The 20765-nt window shown below is 42.0% G+C and overlaps 2 protein-coding genes across 4 annotated transcripts; one reads left to right on the top strand and one right to left on the bottom strand.

The window, feature by feature from the left end:
• The first annotated feature begins 1318 nt into the window (after positions 1-1318).
• SLC16A14 (solute carrier family 16 member 14) lies at positions 1319-16378 on the top strand. Of its 3 annotated transcripts, none has more exons than XM_069024249.1 (7): positions 1319-1941; positions 3638-3739; positions 6073-6299; positions 6552-6850; positions 7680-7823; positions 11451-12443; positions 13969-16378. In XM_069024249.1, the coding sequence occupies exons 4-7, from the start codon at positions 6589-6591 to the stop codon at positions 14115-14117; spliced, it is 1548 nt and encodes a 515-aa protein (XP_068880350.1). In that variant the 5' UTR covers positions 1319-1941; positions 3638-3739; positions 6073-6299; positions 6552-6588; the 3' UTR covers positions 14118-16378. The 3 variants fall into 3 exon arrangements, with proteins under 3 accessions (XP_068880350.1, XP_068880351.1, XP_068880349.1); XM_069024250.1 differs by having other exon boundaries at positions 6069-6299; positions 6574-6850; XM_069024248.1 differs by having other exon boundaries at positions 6069-6299.
• A 1902-nt stretch (positions 16379-18280) lies between these two features.
• Positions 18281-20546, bottom strand: MARCOL (MARCO like). The gene is made up of 3 exons (XM_069024811.1): positions 20358-20546; positions 18958-19378; positions 18281-18870 (listed from the first exon to the last, which is right to left on the bottom strand). The coding sequence occupies exons 1-3, from the start codon at positions 20544-20546 to the stop codon at positions 18281-18283; spliced, it is 1200 nt and encodes a 399-aa protein (XP_068880912.1).
• Positions 20547-20765: the final 219 nt, after the last annotated feature.

Genomic DNA, 20765 nt, shown 5'->3' with positions numbered 1-20765 from the left:
TTTCTGATATGATAGGATTGTCCTCCCCATTCTTACAAAATGGACTTTTTTCAGTAATGAACATAATTTGTACTCTGTTAGACCTGCACATGGTTACCATTCAAGTCGATCCATACATACTCATTTTCTCAAGAGACAACATAAATCCAAGATTATAGCCCAGAACCACAATGGCATATGAACCAAAACTGCTGAAGCAGTATGACACAGCTAAGTGAATTCTCCACCAGATCAAATCTCTGTTGGCACAAGGATTTAGGCACATAGGCAGCATCTCAGGTACTGAGATAACAGCCAGTCAAATCTGTTTCTGTGGCAGACAATAAAGGATGTTAGCATGTTAGATAATTCAGAAATCCAAGTATGTGTCTCAAATTTGAGTAATAACACTAGTTGATAAGCGGCAAATTTCAAGTGTCAAGCCCCTAGCATCAAACCTTTTAAGAAACCGGACTTCAGTAAAAAAGCTAATGCCAAGTTACAAATTAAATTCTGGGATAGCAGTGCGCATACACTGTTGGGCAAGGTATTATTGTAAAAGATGCAATAACCTGGGAACATGTATACTGAGAATGACACACATTTGCAATGCACTATTACAGTCTTTTGAAATGGAAATCTAGTTTTGTTTATGAAGGAGACATAAATAAACCCAATCACAAGTCTCTGACACTAATCTAGTTATTTATTCTGGAAAAGGATTTATTTTTGAAGACTACAATGCAAAGCACCATAAGTTTTATGTTAAGACTGAAGCCATAGCAATAGCCCATAATCTGCCACACACTTGAACCAAACCCAGACAGAAGTGTTTCATATTGATATATTTGATGGACTAGATCCATAATGGAACAGCACATTTTTTTAATGAAAAAAATAGATCAGATTTGCATTTGTAAACATCAGATGGAGGAAAGAGTCAAGTAAAATTGTAGAAAAAAATATTTAAAAGCCCCAAATGCATATTTTTAACCCCCTTCAAACCAGTTATTCTTTAACAGACTCTGTGCCACGATTTGCACATAGGCAGTATGTGTAACACCATTAAAATACTTCTCTTGGCTTCTCCTCATCTTGTCTTCTCTCAAGATACTTCTTATATCTTCTTGGACAGCCTTCATCTATACTACTCAGTGCACTGCTAGGACATCAAGAATCTCTGAGGATGAAAGTTATGTGTGGTGGCATACAGTCACCTTAGCCTGGGTATATTCACTGCAAATAGAGCAATGAATTGCAGAATGTAAACCTCGTTAGTCAGGTTACTTAGAAAGAGCCAGCCAAGGAGTGAATACTGCTCTGAAAAAGTAATGTATTTTTGCATCTCTTCTCCCAAGGGTGGAATATTTTTGAAACTTATTTATTGCACAAATAAGGTACCATGCAATGAAACTTCCCAAGCTGCATTGTCAGCGTGGTTTGGATGCATAAATTCAACCAGCCACTCTGAAATAAACATAATTCAATGGCCGTTAAAATCTTGATATCGGCTGCATTTATTGGATTATATCCTCCAATTCTCTGGGATGTAAATTTCCAGCCATAACCTGTGCAGCAATAAACTTCATTCAGCCACAAGAGTGTGCATGTGAGAGGACTGCAAATCTGCTCCGCCAAACCAGAATTAGCCGGTATTGCAGGAATGAAAGAGCGTGGAGATTTGAAATTGCAGGGAATGGAGACAAGGCGGTGCAGAGGACGAGATGCCTGGGGGGCAGGCGGCCCCAAACTGATGCAGCACTCCTATGGAAAATAAGCCCCGGGGCGGTGAGCAGGGGCGAGGCTGAGCTGGGCGCTAAGCGGAGCCGGGCGCAGGTGGACACCGGAGCCCGCAGCAGCCCCCGGGGTCCCGGGGCGCGGAGCAGCGCCGCGGGTTGGGCTGACAGCGGGAGCTCGGCGCCGAGGCGCGCAGGGACGGCGGCGCTGGCGGAGCTCGGCGCGGTGAGTACCTCGGGAGGAGCCAGGAGCCACGGCAACACACCGGCACCGGGGCGGGCGGAGAACGCCAAGCTGCCGCGCCGCCTGCGGCAGAGGCGCGCTGGGCTGGGCTGTGCGGGGCTGTGCTGTGCTGTGCCGGGCTGTGCCGGGCTGTGCCGGCGCGGGGCTCTCGGGGCCGGGGGCGGCGGCCCCTCGGAGGCGCGGCGGGCCGGGAGCGCGGCTGCCGCAGCGGGGTAACTCGCGGTCATCCTTTGTGCTCGGCGGGCGGGCGGTGCCGCAGCCGCGCCGCCTCCCGAACGCCGCCCCCGCCGCCCGGCTCCGCCGCAGCCCCCGCGGGCCGAGCCCGCGCCCCGGCCCCGGGCTGCGCTGCTGAGCTGTCCCTGTGGCAGCCCCGCGGCCCGGGCGGTGGCGGCCGTCCCCGCCCCAGCTCTGCTTCGCATAGGTGAACCGAGCCGGAGTGCTGGGAGGGTGACGCGTGTGAAGCTCCCACAGCTGCTCTCTTGGGAGAAAAAAGTACATCCCCTGCCTTCGGGCCGCTCCCGAAACAGGCTGTGAGCCTGTACAAAATAGAGGTGCACGCCTAATGCAAGGTGCCATTTCCCTTGGTACCAAGAGGAGAAAGCTGTCCGCTATCTGAGCCAATTCCGCCGTCCCCGGGGACGAGGCACCACGCGTGGGTCACACCGGGGCACACACAGCACCGAGGGGTCTCCGGGAAGGCCGCCCGATCAGGGCTTGGGAAACATCCCTCAGGGAGGGGCAGCAGGGCAGCAACCCCGGTCTGGGAACGGAACTGCTTCCGACTTTATGCAAACTTGTGACCCTGGTAATTAGTTTAGCCTTTTAAGCATTTAATTTCCCTGATTTTGTGTTCCTTGCCGGGCACACATTGTTATGCACTGGGGCTCTGACTGGCAAAGCTGACCGGTGTCCACATCTCAATGAAGTTGCTGACAGCTTAAGTGCTCGGTGTGTCAGCCAGGCGAAGTCAGACTGCCAAAACACATGACAACCAAAATAAACCATGTTTTTAGCAATGCTTCCTCTGCATGTCTTCAGCAACCAAATAATTATACGTGGCATGTTTACTGGGAATATTGCAAAGTAAAACTCATTACTAGTTATAATGTATTTATGAGTTATCCATTGAAACTGCCTTTAAAGTACAATTTTATTCTATAATTTTTAACATGGAGGCAGTCAAATGCTGGAATAAGTTGACCAAATATATGTAAATTATTCATCATATGGACTTTTTATATCAAGAGCAGATGTTTTTCAGTGATCTAGTTGAACTACAAGTTAGAGAGCCATAGCTCCACTGATGGTACATGGAACTTGGGTGTTTTGCTACTAACTTTGGTGTTGTTACGGCACCTTAATTTGTCCCTAAAATAGCTCATGAGTCAAGTTTTCAAAAAAGCTCAGCATCTTTGCAGGCACTAATGCTTGGGCCATGTTTCTAAGAGCTCTGCATACTTTGTGTGCATATAGTCTAAAAAGCTTTTCTGGGAAAAAAAACCCAAAACCTAGTTCATTTCCAGGTGACCAAACAAGAATCCAGATTCTCCTCCCTTTAGATTAAATTCCTTCTGAGGGGCTGCATTCAAGCACTGTTACTGTGAGTGGGTCTTCACTGCCTTGCTTGCTGGGGAAACTGGCTGGCTTCACAAATCATCTGCTGTCATTTTCATACCAGTTTCTCTAGGATTTCACAATTGCAAAGAGTCCCTTGGGCTCCTCTGCCTTTCATGAGCCTGTTCTTCGCAGTGCTGTGGTGTGGGAAGAAGGCTGAAGGCAGGTAAGTGCCTTTTTCCTGGATGCAACAGGCGATCAGTCAGTCCTGGGGAGGGGATCCAGGCATCCAATCCTTGCTTTATGCAGAGACTGAGAGCTTGTGCAGTAATTGGAGATTACCGCCCCTGCTTTTGAGTGTATTCACACTGAACTTGTGACCTTAGTGAAAAGTTAATAGTATGAAAGTAATAATAAGCAAGAATTCAGTTCAAACGGAAAATATATGCATTTTCTGAAGATTTGTGGGGATTGTTACAAGCATGACATTAACTTGCATCTACTCTATCTAAGCCCGTTCTGTCAGCAAGATTGCAAAGAGGAGTATCAAAACTTTGCAGCTCAGTATCAATTATTTTTCTTCAAATAATTTAAAATATATAAAAGATGTTCCTGTTTCCTGTACAAAGAAGAAATTTTTTTTGTATCCAGTATAAGGATTCAGGTGTGCACAAAACCAGTCAAAAGTATAAGAGAGAAAGTGAGGCTTTACATTTAATCTTGACTCTGAATCTTCAGTTACATAATTTTGTATTCCATTATCTAAGATGCACTGTAATATCCCTCATACACTTTCATTAATCTTATACAGAGCATGTGCAACAGCTTGCGATTTTCCTCATTCTGCCTCTTCTCATTATTTCCCATTAGCATGATTATTCACTGTGTTTATCACCTTTATGCAGCTAGTCTCTCTCTGCCTTGTGAGTGGGCTGAATCCTCTGTAAGTAGTCCTGTAACCTACAGCAACAGAGGATCTGGCTCCAAGTACGTTATTAGGAAAGGGTTGAGATGTCATCTTTAAGACCTACCTTTTGTAGAGGAAGGGTGAGGTATAATCATGACTAAGGCTGTCCTCGTTAATTTAATTAATAATATAATTTAATAATTGTGACAAGGTTATCATTTTGTGGTCAAAAAAACAGTCTACAGTCTACACCACTGCGTGGCTCTGAGTTGTTCCCCTGCTGCCCATCCTGCCTCAAACACTCTGCAGGACCTCTAAGAAGGACCTCTAAACACCATCCCCATTCTCTGTTTCTCAGTTTGGAAAGGAAAAGCATTTCAGTATCCGTTTCCACTGGCAACTTGTCAACTGATGCCAGCTTATCTGCCTGTGCAGCAAGTGTTAAATGTGCACAGTTCTTGTTCTTCCAGACTGTGTCACCAACACCTCCCATGGCCAAGTTAGGGCTAGTGACAACTTAGTTGCTAAAGAGCATCTGTTTATGAGCAATTTGCTACCAGGGGTGCAACATATTTTAGCTGCAGCTCACTTATGAGGCAGATCAGTGTGCTCTTGGAAGAACCTACGTGCTCAAGCTGCCCTAAGTTACCCATGATTACCTGCACTGCAAGGAAGGGTCAGGTGGCACTTGACTACAAAGGGAATTTAGGCAGCAGCCAGGCTGGAGAGGCTGCACGTATCAACAGGTGTTCACTGGTGTCTGGGACTGGCCAGCTCTGACTCCAGCAATGGATTACTGTGGAATACCTCAGGGCCTTCTCTGTGTGTTTACCTAGCGATAAGAAAAAACGTAAAACAGTTTGGAAAGGTAGTAACTTGAGAAGCAAAGTGTACTCACGTATTTAAAGACAAATTTTCAGTTGGTACAGAATCTGGGTTAGTCCATTCACTGCCTGTTTGCAGCAGAGAGGAGCCAGCCCAGAGGCACACATTCTGAGGGCTCACAGGAGACATAAGGAACTATTAAAAACAATTTTTGATAGCTTTTTTCTCTCTTTCAACTGTCGTGAAGCTGATGTTTCTTTTTATTTCTCTGGAGAAGAAAAGAAGACAAAAAATTAACATCTCTGGTAATTTGTATCATTGCATTTCTAGTCTCCATGGAAACCTATGTGCTGCTCCACAGTTGGGTAAGATTTGAATCTGATGCAGCAGAAATCAGATGGAGGGAAGACGGGATTCTGCACCTTGACTGTTAATCAATTAGAAGTGGTTTTGAAATTATTTTCACCTTGTGTTGCAGTCTTTGCTTAGAGTAAAACCAGAATAAACCGAAGTAATCAAATTAAGCTAGTATGGCCTGATCCTATGTACACCTATGCACATAAGCCTGCCACTCAGTTTGATTCTGATATGCACTGACATTCATTTGGAAGAATTCTTTGTTTTGAGTGGGATTATAAGGATTAATACTATGGAAACTGAAAGCATAATAGCAAACTGTTGTCACGCTGACTCTAATAAAAAGCTTTCCAGAGAGGTAGTAACAATTCCCTCGTTGTGATTTATGTAAGCAAAGCATTTCGAAAATTAAGACTCTTAATTCCTTATCTTTTGCTGTCTTCATTCTTGTTCTTCCACTGCTAAGGAAGAAATACACTCCCAAACTGGTTTCCTCTGAAAAGATGCAGTAACTTCATCTACCGGCTGCTTCAGGATTTCACTTCTTTACTCCAAGCGTTATGAACTTGAACACAAAGGCACATCATCTTACTGGGACAGCAGAAGGTGACACAGAGGAGTAATATACAGAGAGAGACCAGTCTTTTTTGTGACCACAGTCGACCCATGAGGAGTGAGTGCTCTCAGCCACCTAAAAGTAAGTAAAACATATAGGAATGGAAATAATGTAGCCTACTGTCAGCCTCTGAATACTCCTGCATAGACAGCCATGATAATAAGGTACACAAAGAAATAAATTAACTGGACAATCTAAGCATTTTACGTTTGAACAATGAAAGCACAGAACTCACTACAACTGCACTAACCACAGTGGTTAAATATGATAGTGATTGATGGTATTCACTATAACCAAACTACAAAATCTGATCATTTTGTATGAATTTTTTAGCTGTTTTCTGCATTTACTTCAGAACACTGTGGACAAAATGTATGCTAGTCGAGAGGATATTGGATATGATTTTGGAGATGACTCAAAAGTTGGAAGCAAGCCAATTAAACCCAATCCAAACATTGATGGAGGATGGGCTTGGATGATTGTACTTTCCTCTTTCCTTGTGCATATACTCATCATGGGTTCCCAAATGGCCCTTGGAATACTCAACATGGAATGGCTTGAAGAGTTTAATCAAAGTCGTGGCTTAACAGCGTGGGTTAGCTCCCTCAGCATGGGCATCACACTCATTGTAGGTATGTGCCAGCATCACATATTTCCAAATTATATAGATTTTTAGAATATGTTTGCCATTCATCCCTTAAGTATTTTCTTACAATTGTGCCGAGTTCACTTTTTAAAATCACCAGGACACATTTTACAATCTAGATGGAGAAAGGGAATAACAGGGAAGATGATAGGGAAGACAGTCCAGGAGACTGACTGCATGAGCAGAAAAGGAAGCCTGTGACTTCCAGTCTCACTAGAATTAAGAAAACAGATGATCTGTGAAGCTTAGCGTCCTCCCCATGCTCTATCTGTGAGGACAAAATGTTGAATTCGCATGGTTTATATTTCAGTTTGGCAGCCAAATGAAAATGTATTTTTTTCGTTGTAGTTGGATCAACCCAAAATAATATCTGAAGGAAATGTTTGTGTATATATGTACATACACATCTAAGACCCTGTAAATGAAGATTGAAAAAGTTATGTTTAGATCTGCCTAAAATATTTCACTGAAAACAAAATAAAATGCTTAACTTCTGCTTATTTGTGAAAAAGTCTTGCACTCACACAGCATCAGCATTGGCAACAATGGTTTCAGCTTATTCCTCTGTTTAAACTGGCCCTTCTTCATGGGGCAACTTTGATTTTAGGTCTTACAGGTATTTGCTAAGTATTTAATTAGTTGGTTGTATTTCTCTTCCCATGATTTTAAGAAGTAATATGAAAAATAAACTGAGTTGCATGAGTTGCCTGATATTTAACATTTTATTTAAAACATTAAGAAAATTAGGGTGAAAAATTATTAGAGCAGAAAGAATTAAATAAATAATTTATCATTTCTTTCATGTTTTTTAACAGGTCCTTTTATTGGTTTATTCATCAGCATGTGTGGATGCCGCACGACAGCTATAATTGGAGGGATACTGAATGCCCTGGGTTGGATACTGAGTGCCCACGCCTCAAATGTGCACTACCTCTTCCTCACCTTTGGAGTGACAGCTGGTGAGAGCTGCTCTAATGTTTGAAGGTTCTTTCAACTATTTTTGATTCCTTTGAAGCTTACCTGAGTGAGTAAACAGGGAAGGTAGACTGTAAAGTTATTTCAGCTCTGCTTTCACACTTTTTACAGCCTGTTATCTTTTTAGAAAACTTATTTACTCAGTGGATTGGGCCTAGTGACTTCTGTTGTCATTTAAATCTGCCATGTGAAGGTGGAACTTTTATCAGTTTCACCCAAGTGAATACATTAGAGGACATTTTTAATTAGGAGAATTAGTGTAACCCAAACTCTAACAAGTAAAATTTAAAGATTAATTTTATATCTAGCTAACTCCTCTCCTTGTCACAGGACAGAATAACAAATGTCTTCTCTGAAGTTGCTCCGTATTAATAGAATACTGGATTATGATAACTCTGCACTGCTTCAAAACATGTTTTAAAGAGTGAAGTGGGTAACAGCTGGTAGGCAGCTAAGATGCACACAGCTGTTCACTCACTCTCCCACAGTGGGATGGGGAGAGAATCAGAAAGGTAAAAATGAGATAAAGATAGTTTAGTAGATAAAGCAAAAGCTGGATGCACAAGCAAAACAAAGATAAGAAATTCATTCACTACTTCCCATGGGCAGGCAGGTGTTCAGCTGTTTCCAGTAAAGCAGGGCTTGGTCCTGTGTAATTATTACCTGGGAAGACATTGCCACAACTCCAACTGTCCTCCCTTCCTTTCCCTTCCTCCAGTTTTATTGCTGAGTACAACATCTCATGGTATGGGATATCCCTTATGTCAGCTAGGGTCGCCTGTCCTACTGCATCCCCTCTCAGCTTCTGGTGCTTCCCCCACTCATGGAGGGTGAGAAACAAAAAAGGCCTTGATGCTGTGTAAGCACTGTCCAGCAACAACTAAACCAACTGCCTGTGTTATCAGCAGTGTTTGGGTCACAGATCTAAAACACAGCACCATATGAGCTGCTAGGAAGCAAATTAACTCTATCCTAGCCTCAACTTAGCATAATCCATGGGGCTGTATATCATACACAGTTTCCAATAATGGTTATTCAGATTGTATCAACAACCACTTAGAGCAACTAGTGGTGCTACAATTTTTAAAATCAAAAGGACTGAAGTAATTTTTTGTCATTTCAATTGAAATTAGATGTCTAGAAAACCTTTTGACATGTGTAAGAGCCCAATCAAAATACAAAGAGGCATACATGTTTAGGCATCTCCCTTCAGAGCCAACAGATCCTTAGTGCCTGAATGCTCAGTTTCTAGCAATGTTTCTTGTGAAAAAATTCAGTTACTTGAAGTAACTTGTGTAGAAACCATAATTAAGTGCTTAAAGCACTACTCCATTTTATTTTCTGTTCATTTTTGAAAAGAGATACTGTTCATAGGTATGACACAAAAAGGTGAAAATTATCCATGTAAGAAATACAAAATTTGGTTTTTAATTACTATCAGAGCAATACTGAGCAGTTCAAGGGGCTTGAAATATTACTCACTCCACGGATAACACGGCCAGTTATGTTTGCAGATGAGGCAGTATCTATGTTATATTTGCCAGAGGGAAATATGAAAAAAGGGATTGTTTGCAATAGTAGTAGCTTCAGTACCCTGCATTCTCTTAAACTGTCCTTTCATAGAATTTCATAAAAATCTACAGAATTTCTATATGTAAGTTTTAATCTAGCTTTCTGGATGGAGAAATGTTGAGACTAGCAAAGATCACTCTGATGACCCTTTATACCACCATACCATAGATTCAGTCATGTTGTAAATTCCTGAACTAAGAACAATGATCACAGAGAGGATTCTGCCTTTTTCAGAATTTCTGTTTCCATATATATTAAATATAATCAAGCAGGCAGGAATCTACAGAATTCTTCTTGCAGCCCATACTGCTTTTCAGAAAGAGCACACAAAAAATCACAAATGGCAGAGATTATATGAAGAATTTAAAGAGGGGTGAAAACTGTATTTTCAGAAAAAAATCAGAGGCAAACTTTTATGTGACGTGGAGAAGTGAGGTGTTGTAGGAATAATTCTGGCCAGAAAAGCAGTGTAGAGATATCGGAGAGGTTCTTTCCAGCTCCATGAGGCCTCTGCTCACTGTCCCTTCCCTCATGATCTCCTCACTCTCCCTCAGTCCCTGCCTGCTCACTCCCATCCCCTTGTTCACCATCCCCTCAGTCCCGGCTCACCCAGGAGAGTCTCTCCATGTTCTCATGGCTGCTGGCTGTAAAGCTGCTGTTCCCTTGCAGTGGCCACCTCTTGCTGCCGTCACTTTTGGGCCTCCACACTGTGCTTGTGGGCCTGCTCATGGCTGCTGCCTTCAGTTTGCCCCTACGATCCCTACCTCATCTCTCCATCTGCAGCCACCCTCAGCACATTCCTGAAGGGCCCCTCACCTCAGGGCTCCCTTCCCCAGCTCCTCACTCACTCCTCCTCAGCAGGGCCTGGGCTGGTTCCTCACTGCAGCCGGCAGCAGCCCCAGGAGCAGGAGGTCTCCTGGGGGGCAGAGAGGCCTCCCTGAGTCTGTGGTTGGGTTTGGGGAGGGACACTGGCGTAAAATAAAAGCCCAATTGTGTATTTGCCCAGGAAAGAAAGAAGTACTTCTAACAAGCAAAATGGGTCAGCTCTGGCCAGGGTCACAGCTGTGATGTTGAGGGGCTTTTTTTTCAGGCTTTTGTGGAATCATGGCTTTCTCTGGCCTAGCTATAGCTAGATCATGCTATAGCTGCATGCAGCTACATTAGCACCTTTTTAGAAAAACTTCTAGGCTACAAAACACTTCTGAGTTACAATCACAGTGAGTTGGGAAGCATCTTCCACATATACCTGTTCCAATCCAAATTCCTCTATGAAGAATTTGCTGTGAGAAAAAATTGTGAACTGTTACCTCTAGTGATGTTTTTGCCCAACTCAAGGCTTTCTGCTCAAAGTATATGCCATGAATACCCTGTTTTTTAACTACAGGTGAGGGCTTTTCTACAGAATTAGAGAACTGCCTTGTAAGACTGAGCAGCTACTGTGTGGCCCTCCCTGGAGTGCCCAAAGAGAACCAACCTGGAAGCCACCTGAGGTCCCACCAGTGTGCTAGCCCCATGTGCTGACTCCTCAAATACATGTCATGGTCACTATGGCTCCACAGCTACTGAGCAAGGACAGGAACTCAGTGTGAATCTTCATTGCTGGGGAACTTAGGTGAAAGCAATAAGATGTGCTCACTAAGCAGTTTGGGTCACTGATACCATCAGATGTGGGTATTATAAATGCAGATATTTCAAAATAAGCTGTGTCTATATTTGTCCCCATAGTAACTGTCACTGACTGGCTGTGGGACATTTGTAACTTTCCAGGATTTTCATGCTGACCTGAGATAAAGGTTTTATATTCCATGTGTTAATTTTTCCAGCAATTAATGCCAGTATTGTATTCTCACTGGAATGAGTACTGCAGAATTTGGAAAACACTACAAGACAGAAATGAAAGCTAACATCAGAATTTAATATTTATTATTGATTTTACTATTATGCTTACACAAAAGTTAGGAATAAAACTGATTTGTTTTTCACTGCTTTTTACATTGTTGGCAAAAAGTTCAGATTTATTTAATTTTTTTTTTTCATAGGCATTGGAAGTGGCATGGTTTATCTGCCTGCAGTGGTCATGGTAGGGCAGTATTTTCAGAAGAGAAGAGCACTTGCACAAGGGCTCAGTACCACAGGAACAGGGTTTGGAGCTTTCCTAATGACTGCCTTACTGAAGTACCTCTGCACTGAATTTGGGTGGAGGAATGCCATGTTCATCCAGGGGGCCATCTCCCTGAACCTTTGTGTCTGTGGGGCACTTATGAGACCACTGTCTCCCAAAGACCTCTGTGAAAAATATGTGGTGAGAAGTGATAGTGAAGAAAATCGGGCAAAAGCTCTCTCCCATTCTGCAGAGACTATAAAATCTAATGGAGTTCTCAGTGAAGAACCAGAGAAAAAAGAAGAGGCAGCAAATGAAGAAGTGCTTGGCAGTGTGCAGCACATAGAAATTGGAGGTAAATCTGGAAGTGGAAGGAGTGTGTATGGACTGCGCATCCTTAAGACAGTGAGCCAGCTGACAGTTACAGTCAGGAAGGGCTTTGCACTCTGGTACTCCAGCTACTTTGGAGCTGCATCCCTGTTTACCAATAGAGTATTCGTGGCCTTTATAATTTGGGCTTTGTTTGCCTATAGCAGCTTTGTCATTCCCTTTATTCACCTTCCAGAAATAGTCAAGCAGTACAACTTATCTAGGCAGGACAATGTATTTCCTTTGACATCCATTATAGCCATTGTTCATATTTTTGGTAAAGTTATCCTTGGAATCATCTCTGATCTCCCGTGCATCAGCACATGGAATGTCTTCCTCATGGCTAACTTTACCCTGGTCACCTGCATTCTTACTTTGCCACTAATGCAAACATACGTTGGCCTGGCTGTGGTTTGTGCTCTAATAGGATTTTCTAGTGGCTATTTTTCTCTAATGCCTGTTGTGACTGAAGATTTAGTTGGAACTAAACACCTTGCAAATGCCTATGGCATCATCATTTGTGCCAATGGAATATCTGCTTTGTTTGGACCACCCTTTGCAGGTAAAAAGTTCAAATTGCTAACCAAAAGATGTTTGTGTAATGACTGTGTGACTCTTTATATTATTAAACTTTCTTACGCTATGAGCATGTGTAGTTAACAAAATCACAGCTGCTCCAGAATGGATGTAACATCCAGCTTTACACTGTACAGATTTACAGGTCACATCTGCTGGGTTCCAGCTCACTGTCCTCACATTGAAAATTACAGTTCTTGGACATAACCCTAAATCTATTACAATCTATCCTTACAATGGTATGTTTCCTTAAACAGTATCTTACGCTTCTTTTTTTTTAAATGAGAAAGGTGTAACCTATTTTTTCATGCTTTGTGTAGTATATACACTATACATACACATACATACATACATACACCTTTACACACATGAAGAAACGGTGATTAGTTCTCAGGGTAGGCAGCTGTTAGTACCACAGCATTAGCCCAAGGACTGTGGTGTGTGCTTGGCTGTCACCACTCTAAGCTGCCAGTGGATGTGTTGATTTAACTAACTTTGCTTTGCCTTCCTTCAACCAGAAATACCTACTTTGGGGACCACACTGCTCATAACCTCTTTACTGCCATCCCCAGCAGAAGGGAGAAGTGTATGTATGTTATCTCTAGAGTTACTTAGGTTTAAACAGACATTCATTATAAATTTCCTCATAGAAAGAGGCGGGGCAGCACAGAAGAGATACAGGTACTTATTGTCAGTGCTACACCGGACTTCAGCTCTCTTTTACAGAGGTGCTGAACAGAAGAAAGTGATAAGAAACCTTGGGAGTCATGGGTATGGTCAGCCAGGGGCAGCTCTAGGCTGAGGGGAAACCAGCAGCACACGAGCAGCCCAGAAAAGCAAGAGCCCCTTCTCTCCCCACCACTGAGTGAGCAACACAAGTGAGAAGAAAGCTTGCTCAGTGCCCCATGAAAAGCAGCAGTGTTTTATTCTGCCATGTTCCCTCAGCACCTCCCAGTCTGTGCTAAACCTGTCTCTGTATTTGGTCTTTTACGAAGCAAATTGGATGCAACTAGCTGATGTAAAGAGAGTTTCTGGTCTTGTAGGTACATTGCAATGCAGCCAGTGTGATGTGAGGGAATTTTGCTGGTTTGGGTTCTCAAAATTTCCTGAAGTAATTTTAATGTGTTTTTGCAAAGGAACTGAGGTTGGAATGAGAGTCATTGCAGTACTGAGATTGTATCTCTTGAACAATCTTCTATTGGTATGTGAGTCTTGGAGACAGCTATAGGGAATGTGTTTGCTTGCACAAGGCACGGCATTTGAACTAACCAGTATTGGGCATTTTACAGAGGCAGTGGTAGGGGGGAAGAACTAATTGGTTTGGGATTACAAAATGTTGATTTTAAAATCAGATCTGTAATAACTTGCTTGAAAAATATTTTTTCCTACAAAGCATCTGTGGACTTGACAGAGATGTCATGAAAGAAATGTGAAGTATTTTTTGTATTTTCACATGCAATGTACCTTTTTGTCAAGCTTTGTAACAAACCTGTTTTGTCCTTATTTTCCAGGTTGGATATATGACATCACACAAAAATACGACTTTTCTTTTTACATAGCTGGATTGCTATACATGGTGGGAATAATATTTTTACTTATACAACCTTGTATTCAAAAGAAACAACCAAGAGAGAAATCTACAGAAGAAGCACAAGTATAGAACAAATTCCAGAAGATTCTTTTACAGAATGTTTTTATTTTCGTGTTTCGTGTGTTGATAGAACCAACCACATTTAGCTGCACTTGAGTGAAAAGCAAATGTGCTCCATAATGCTAATAAATTATTGGAAATATGCTTTCAAAATTAGTTAAGGTATTTTACTTTAGAACTAGCAAATACAGCAATTAAAAGCACACTGCTAGTATTTTAATATTAGAACAATGGTAAGACCCCTTACCCTTGTTTCTCTTTTAACTTTTCACCATTAACCATTGGTGAAAATCCATTGACTGCAGTGCAGTTACTCTGATTTACACTAGTCCTACAAGAGAATTTGGTCAGGACATGAATGATTTATAAAAGTCCTTCCTACTATGTATTCAATCTGATAAAAGATTAGTTACTGAGAATAAGAAAATGATTGTATTTCTTGCCTGGCTAGTCAACTACTGTTGAAATGCTACTATAATAATTCCATTAATTCAGCATACTAAAATTACTATTTCTGTGATGCAAATCTGAAGAGAAGTTCTCATATATTTCTGAAATGATTCAGTTGGACTCAATAGGTCCCTACCAACTCAGAATATTCTGTGATTCTACTTCAATGATTTTTAATTTTTTTTTTTTAAGGTATCAGCTGCATCTAAAGTAGCCATCCTCAATACATAGGCTGCATTATAAATGCTGTGACACTTAATGCACCTGAAGTAAAAAACTCATAAATGCAGAAACAGGAAATATATGGAAAATATCATTGTGACTGGAAAATGTTTCCAGAAACAGTTTGAGGTCTCTGGCCCCTTTACCTAATTAGAGTTACTGTAGAATTTAATAACATTGCCAGTGACTCCTTCCATGGGAATGAACTCTACTACAGCACACTAAATTTTGTTATAATTCAATTTAATTGTTCACAAGCCCTGTTACATATGAGCAGTCATGTTTCTGCTTATAATGTACTCCATGAACTGACTAAGATTCATCATGTTTGAGAAGTTTATTCACTAGAAAATTAGATACTGGAGAACATGGAATAGCTAAAGAGCATTTAAAATATTGAAATAAATTTTTTTAACATTAAGCCCCTGGTAATCAATGCAGAAGGTGTTGTATGGTGGTACAGGGCATAATTTTTTCAGCTTTGAGAGGTGAGTCTGATGTTAATTTTCCTGTCAAGTAAGAGCCACTGTAAGTTTTCATCCTCTTAGCTTTTTGAAAGTTCATTGCATGAAAAATCAGGTTCTTAGTTTAATATTGCTACATGCTGCTGGAATTCCTTAAAAAGCAATTGAAACTATTGAATTATATTGAAGAACTATTGGGAAACAGTTCAGTATGCAACGGTGTCAATATCCTGATCTTCTTTATAGCTGCAAGGTTGGTTAACAAAAAGTTCTGAATGTGTATTGTTCTATATTCCAATTCACCAGCTTCTTAGTGTTGCACTTCTACAACTGTTGGCAAGGACATACTTTAAAGTAGATCACTGAAGTGAGCCAAGTTAAAAAAGAAAACCTTAAGAAACCCTGAACTACTTTAAGATTTACATCAGTGCAATCATATAGGGTAGTTATGTATGGACTTTAAAACTCACATAAACTACTGAGGTGGCACTGAACTGCAACAAACAGTGTGAACACACAGTCAGGAACTTAAAATCAACTTTTGTTATTGGAGAAAATGTGCACGTAAATTTTCACATCAGTTCTTTGTTACAGGTTAAATGTCTTCTTGGTGGGAAAGCTGCTGATAGCTCATTTGAACGGAACTATCTTTTATCGGTGAAATATATGTTGAAGTGATGATTTCCTTCATTTTCCTTTTTTTTTGGAAGATATGTACCCTTTATACATAGATCTTCCCTTTGTCTTTTGTCAAAAGCAACTTTATTTGCACATTACAGTAATAAATAATATGTTGTTCACTTGTGATATCTGCAATATATCTTTCTATGGAGGTCCTTACAGGGCCATATGTTGGGAATAAACTTACATTCCCCAAAAATGCACTTTCTATGCATTTATTAAGTTAATACAGTATTTTAGACACATAATGAAATTTGTATTTGTCATTGTCCTAAAATGAAATAATCACAAAGAGGAAAGAATATATATGGAAGTGTTTCTTACACCTAAAGATCAAAAATCACCAAATGTTTCCAGCATATTGGTATATAGTTGTAGAACAAAAGATTCTTAATCTGAATCAGCAAATATTTAAGTATTAAAGTACTGGTTTATAAAGAAACAGAATTATACAACAACCCTGTATTAGTAGTTTTTCATCAATTTATAAAATTCAAGTTTAGTACTTGGCATGTTAAAAATTTGTAAACTCCTTACACTCTTCAAATATTAAACTATTATATACAAATACTGAAATCGCTGTTTTTAATACTTAGGTCCTAAATCTAGTCAATTGTAAATGATGTATTAATCAGCCTCTATAAATGACAATGCCACAGCACCTGCTATAAGCCACAGAGGATGTATAGCCTAAATACAAAACAGAGAATCAGAAAGAAGAACTATGAAGTTGCCACAACCTGTTCTATTGCAGTAACTGCTATGATGCTGATTAGAACACAATTTCAGGATACCCAAAGTATTAAACATTGTAATAGTTACATGTTGTTCCTAGTAGGGCATATTTCGTTTTTTCTCTTTCAGTCCTTAAAAAAATCTGTTTTCCTAGTAAAGAAGACAAGTCCTTGTGTCTGACCCAATAAACAGCCAGGCCTTGCAACAATTGCTTCAATGGAAAATGCACCTTTATTCAGTTAGGTTTTTGTTCTGAGCACATTGCTTCTGCCTCCTTTGGGGCTGCAGCTGCAGCTGGCATTTGTATGTGTGAAGGTTCCCAGCCCACTTCCTGTGGGGGCTCTTCCATTTCAGGTGTGGTTGTGTCACACAAGCTCTCCACAAGAGCTTCACAGAGCACATTACTGTCGCATAGCTACTTGTAAGAGAAAGTAGAGGCTTAAAATCATCATTTGGCTTACTTGCTGCTGATTATTCTACTACACAAAATGTGTTTAGACAGCAAAGAGGCCTTGTATGAAGGTCACTTGCAGTGCAAGCTGCCCATGCATTTTGAAAGACGCAGTGATAGTTAAAACTCACAGAACATCAGCAGAAGTTTTGCCCAGTGTTGTCAGTGCAAGATATCGCATGTTCTGTGAAAAATCTGAGAAGCTGGTTTTGGTATGATATCCATGGCCTTTCTGCCACACTAAAAGCAGCTGTAATGCCACATACTTTCCTGGTGTGTAATTCATACAGCTGCTCTGAAATCAACCAAGCTGTGTAAGCTGATGCCAAAAAAATTGTCAGAATGTAGAAATTGCATCAGAAATACAAATCTGTTTTCAAGGTAAGAAAAAGAAGCCTTGGGGTTTGAACAGAAATGCAATTTTAGAAAACTTTCGGATGTACTGTAAGGATTAAGCCTGTTTCTCAGGAGATGCTTCCCTCTTCCAGAATGACTCCATAAACAGAATCAGGTGGAAATATTATAAGGAGAAAGAAAAAAATGATGTAATTTGTTAGATGACAGAACCATCACAAAAAAAATTAGGAAGATTTTCTGTGTCAGGTATTATCTCCTCATTGTAAGTTGTACAACACAGAAACATTAATTCTTCCCCCAAATGTTCCACTTTTCTACAGGTGCAGTTGCAGGAGCCTAAGTGCAGCTGTACTCAATGACTCCAATGCAAGTGATAACAGAAATAGAAAAGCGCAAGTCCTGGTGTAACTTGTGTTACACACTGCAGGTATAGCTGGATACTTTGAACTGCTTCACTCACTGCCTACAGCAAAGCTGTCTCAGAGCACGTGTGGTCCTGGTTGTTCTTCTGCAGGCGCACACAACATCCTAGCACGTTGTAGCAGAGGAAGAGCAGAGATCATTGGGGGGAAAATGCTGTTTAAGTGCTGAAATGAAAATATAGGAACCTTTTAAAAGTTTTCTTTACATTTCTGCTTACTCCCTGCTTCTTGCCATTCTGCTTTGCCCTGAAAAATGGAGACCATGAAGTTAAAAACAGTGCAGACTGGTTTTTAGTATTGCATATTTTTATTTCCTAATACAGTGCTTTATTAAAAAAATACAGGAAGAAAAGCAAAGCCGATTATCCCGGCCATTCCCGTGGCTCTCGATTATCCCAGCCATTCCTGCGGCTCTGGGTTATCCCAGCCGTTCCCTGGCTCTGCACTGTCCCAGCCATTCCCCGGCTGTGGATTCTCCCAGCCATTCCCTGGCTCTGCACTGTCCCAGCCATTCCCTGGCTTTGGATTCTCCCAGCCATTCCCCGGCTCTGCACTGTCCCAGCCATTCCCTGGCTTTGGATTCTCCCAGCCATTCCCTGGCTTTGGATTCTCCCAGCCATTCCCCGGCTCTGCACTGTCCCAGCCATTTCCCGGCTCTGCACTGTCCCAGCCATTCCCTGGCTCTGCACTGTCCCAGCCATTCCCTGGCTTTGGATTCTCCCAGCCATTCCCCGGCTCTGCACTGTCCCAGCCATTCCCTGGCTTTGGATTCTCCCAGCCATTCCCCGGCCCTGCATTGTCCCAGCCATTCCCTGTCTCTGCACTGTCCCAGCCATTCCCTGGCCCTGCACTGTCCCAGCCATTCCCTGTCTCTGCACTGTCCCAGCCATTCCCCGGCTCTGCACTGTCCCAGCCATTCCCTGGCTCTGCACTGTCCCAGCCATTCCCTGGCTTTGGATTCTCCCAGCCATTCCCTGTCTCTGCACTGTCCCAGCCATTCCCTGGCTTTGGATTCTCCCAGCCATTCCCTGGCTTTGGATTCTCCCAGCCATTCCCTGTCTCTGCACTGTCCCAGCCATTCCCTGGCTTTGGATTCTCCCAGCCATTCCCTGGCTTTGGATTCTCCCAGCCATTCCCCGGCTCTGCACCGTCCCAGCCATTCCCTGGCTTTGGATTCTCCCAGCCATTCCCCGGCTCTGCACTGTCCCAGCCATTCCCTGGCTTTGGATTCTCCCAGCCATTCCCCGGCTCTGCACCGTCCCAGCCATTCCCTGGCTTTGGATTCTCCCAGCCATTCCCCGGCTCTGCACTGTCCCAGCCATTCCCTGGCCCTGCACTGTCCCAGCCGTTCCCGTGGCTTTCTCGAGGCGCGGTGACAGCGGCCCCGCCCCTGGGCGCCCTCTGGCGGCAGAATCGCCCCGCAGCGCCCGGAGCTTGAGGAAGGGCTTGTCCAAAATATCCGAAACTAATCCCACCCTGGACTCGTCCCTATTAAAGGTAGCAGCTCACTGGAAGAATATTAGGAAAACACACACTGTGCTTACACGGTGGTGTCCATGTTAGGACTTCTGTTCATTGTTTCTTTTGAGGTGGTGCTTCTTTTACAGGACATAAGTATAGTACCTGATGAACAATTTAAAATAATCTGAAACGCACATTCAAAGCATCTGCATCCCCTGAAGAGCAGGTTTTATTCTCAGAACTACAGTCAGAGAAATGCCATGCTTGGGGTAACAATGCAGATACCTGCTGAGTTCAGCCTACAAGGATGCAGAGCATGGGATGGACACACAGAGCTCCCACCCTCCACTTTCCAGTCCTGAGTGCAGAAACTGTTCTATTTCCTCTGTTCAGAAATTTGAATATGCTATTCTGTAATTCCACAGAGAGCACAAATTCCAGTCCACACATAAATTAGTCTGGAAATGAAAACTCATATTATCTGGGCAAATTTTTATTCCTTAAATATACTGCTAAAATGAGAGAAAGGGAACGTGGCATTACTAGTTCTAATAGATTATTGCATTATGCCAAAATCATATATTTATTGTTATGCAACTTAATTCTTCCTAGGATTTCTTTAAATTCCAAAATACCCAAGGCTTTGTGTTAAACTAATAAAAAGTTTACTGCCCACCACAGTACCTTATCCTACCCCACTCACACACTGCAAATGATAAATGAATTCCAAATATACTGACAAATAATTTCCTGGTCTCTCTTCAATCCATTCTCTTCCTCTCCTTTAGTTATTTTTACTCCCTTATTCTCCCTTCAGTTGTTCCCCAATCACAATATCAACTGATTTATCTTCAAACTGAAATAAAGCCCAGAACTTCAGCAAGCTTATCTACTCCCATCTGGCCTTCATCTCTAAATTAACAACACGCTCTATTTTCCTGTCTCGCCATTTCCTCCTGTGCTTTCTTTGCCCCATCCCCTTTTTCTTGGGCTTACTTGAACTCACTCTCACTAAAGCATCTGTAACGCCTTTGTAGCCACACCACAGGAACATCAGCACAGCCCTGTCCTCTGGATCTGCCAGTCTGACACAGAACTTTTCTTGAAATTCTGTCTCACATAGCCTCAAAATAATACAAACCCTGTGAGCAATCTCATCCTGATACAGTCTGGAAATGTATTCTGTATAAGACATGTCCCACTCTCCATACTACAAGTTTAATCTGCCTCTCTGAAGTCTTTCAGAGCATATCCAGTTGTCACAGCAGAATCAAGAGAACTAAACCCATTTTTAACTTCCTCATAATGTCTCACTGTTGCTTATGTTTTCATTAATTGCTCCACCCATAAATTGACAGGCTTCATTCTGGGCTTCTACAGCACCCTTGGGGTTACAAATAAAGTTATTTTTCTC

Source organism: Aphelocoma coerulescens, chromosome 9, assembly GCF_041296385.1.
Source record: "Aphelocoma coerulescens isolate FSJ_1873_10779 chromosome 9, UR_Acoe_1.0, whole genome shotgun sequence".
NCBI lineage: Eukaryota > Metazoa > Chordata > Aves > Passeriformes > Corvidae > Aphelocoma > Aphelocoma coerulescens.
The sequence above is the reverse complement of the archived record's forward strand: the minus strand, read 5'-3'. Positions and strand labels throughout refer to the sequence as shown.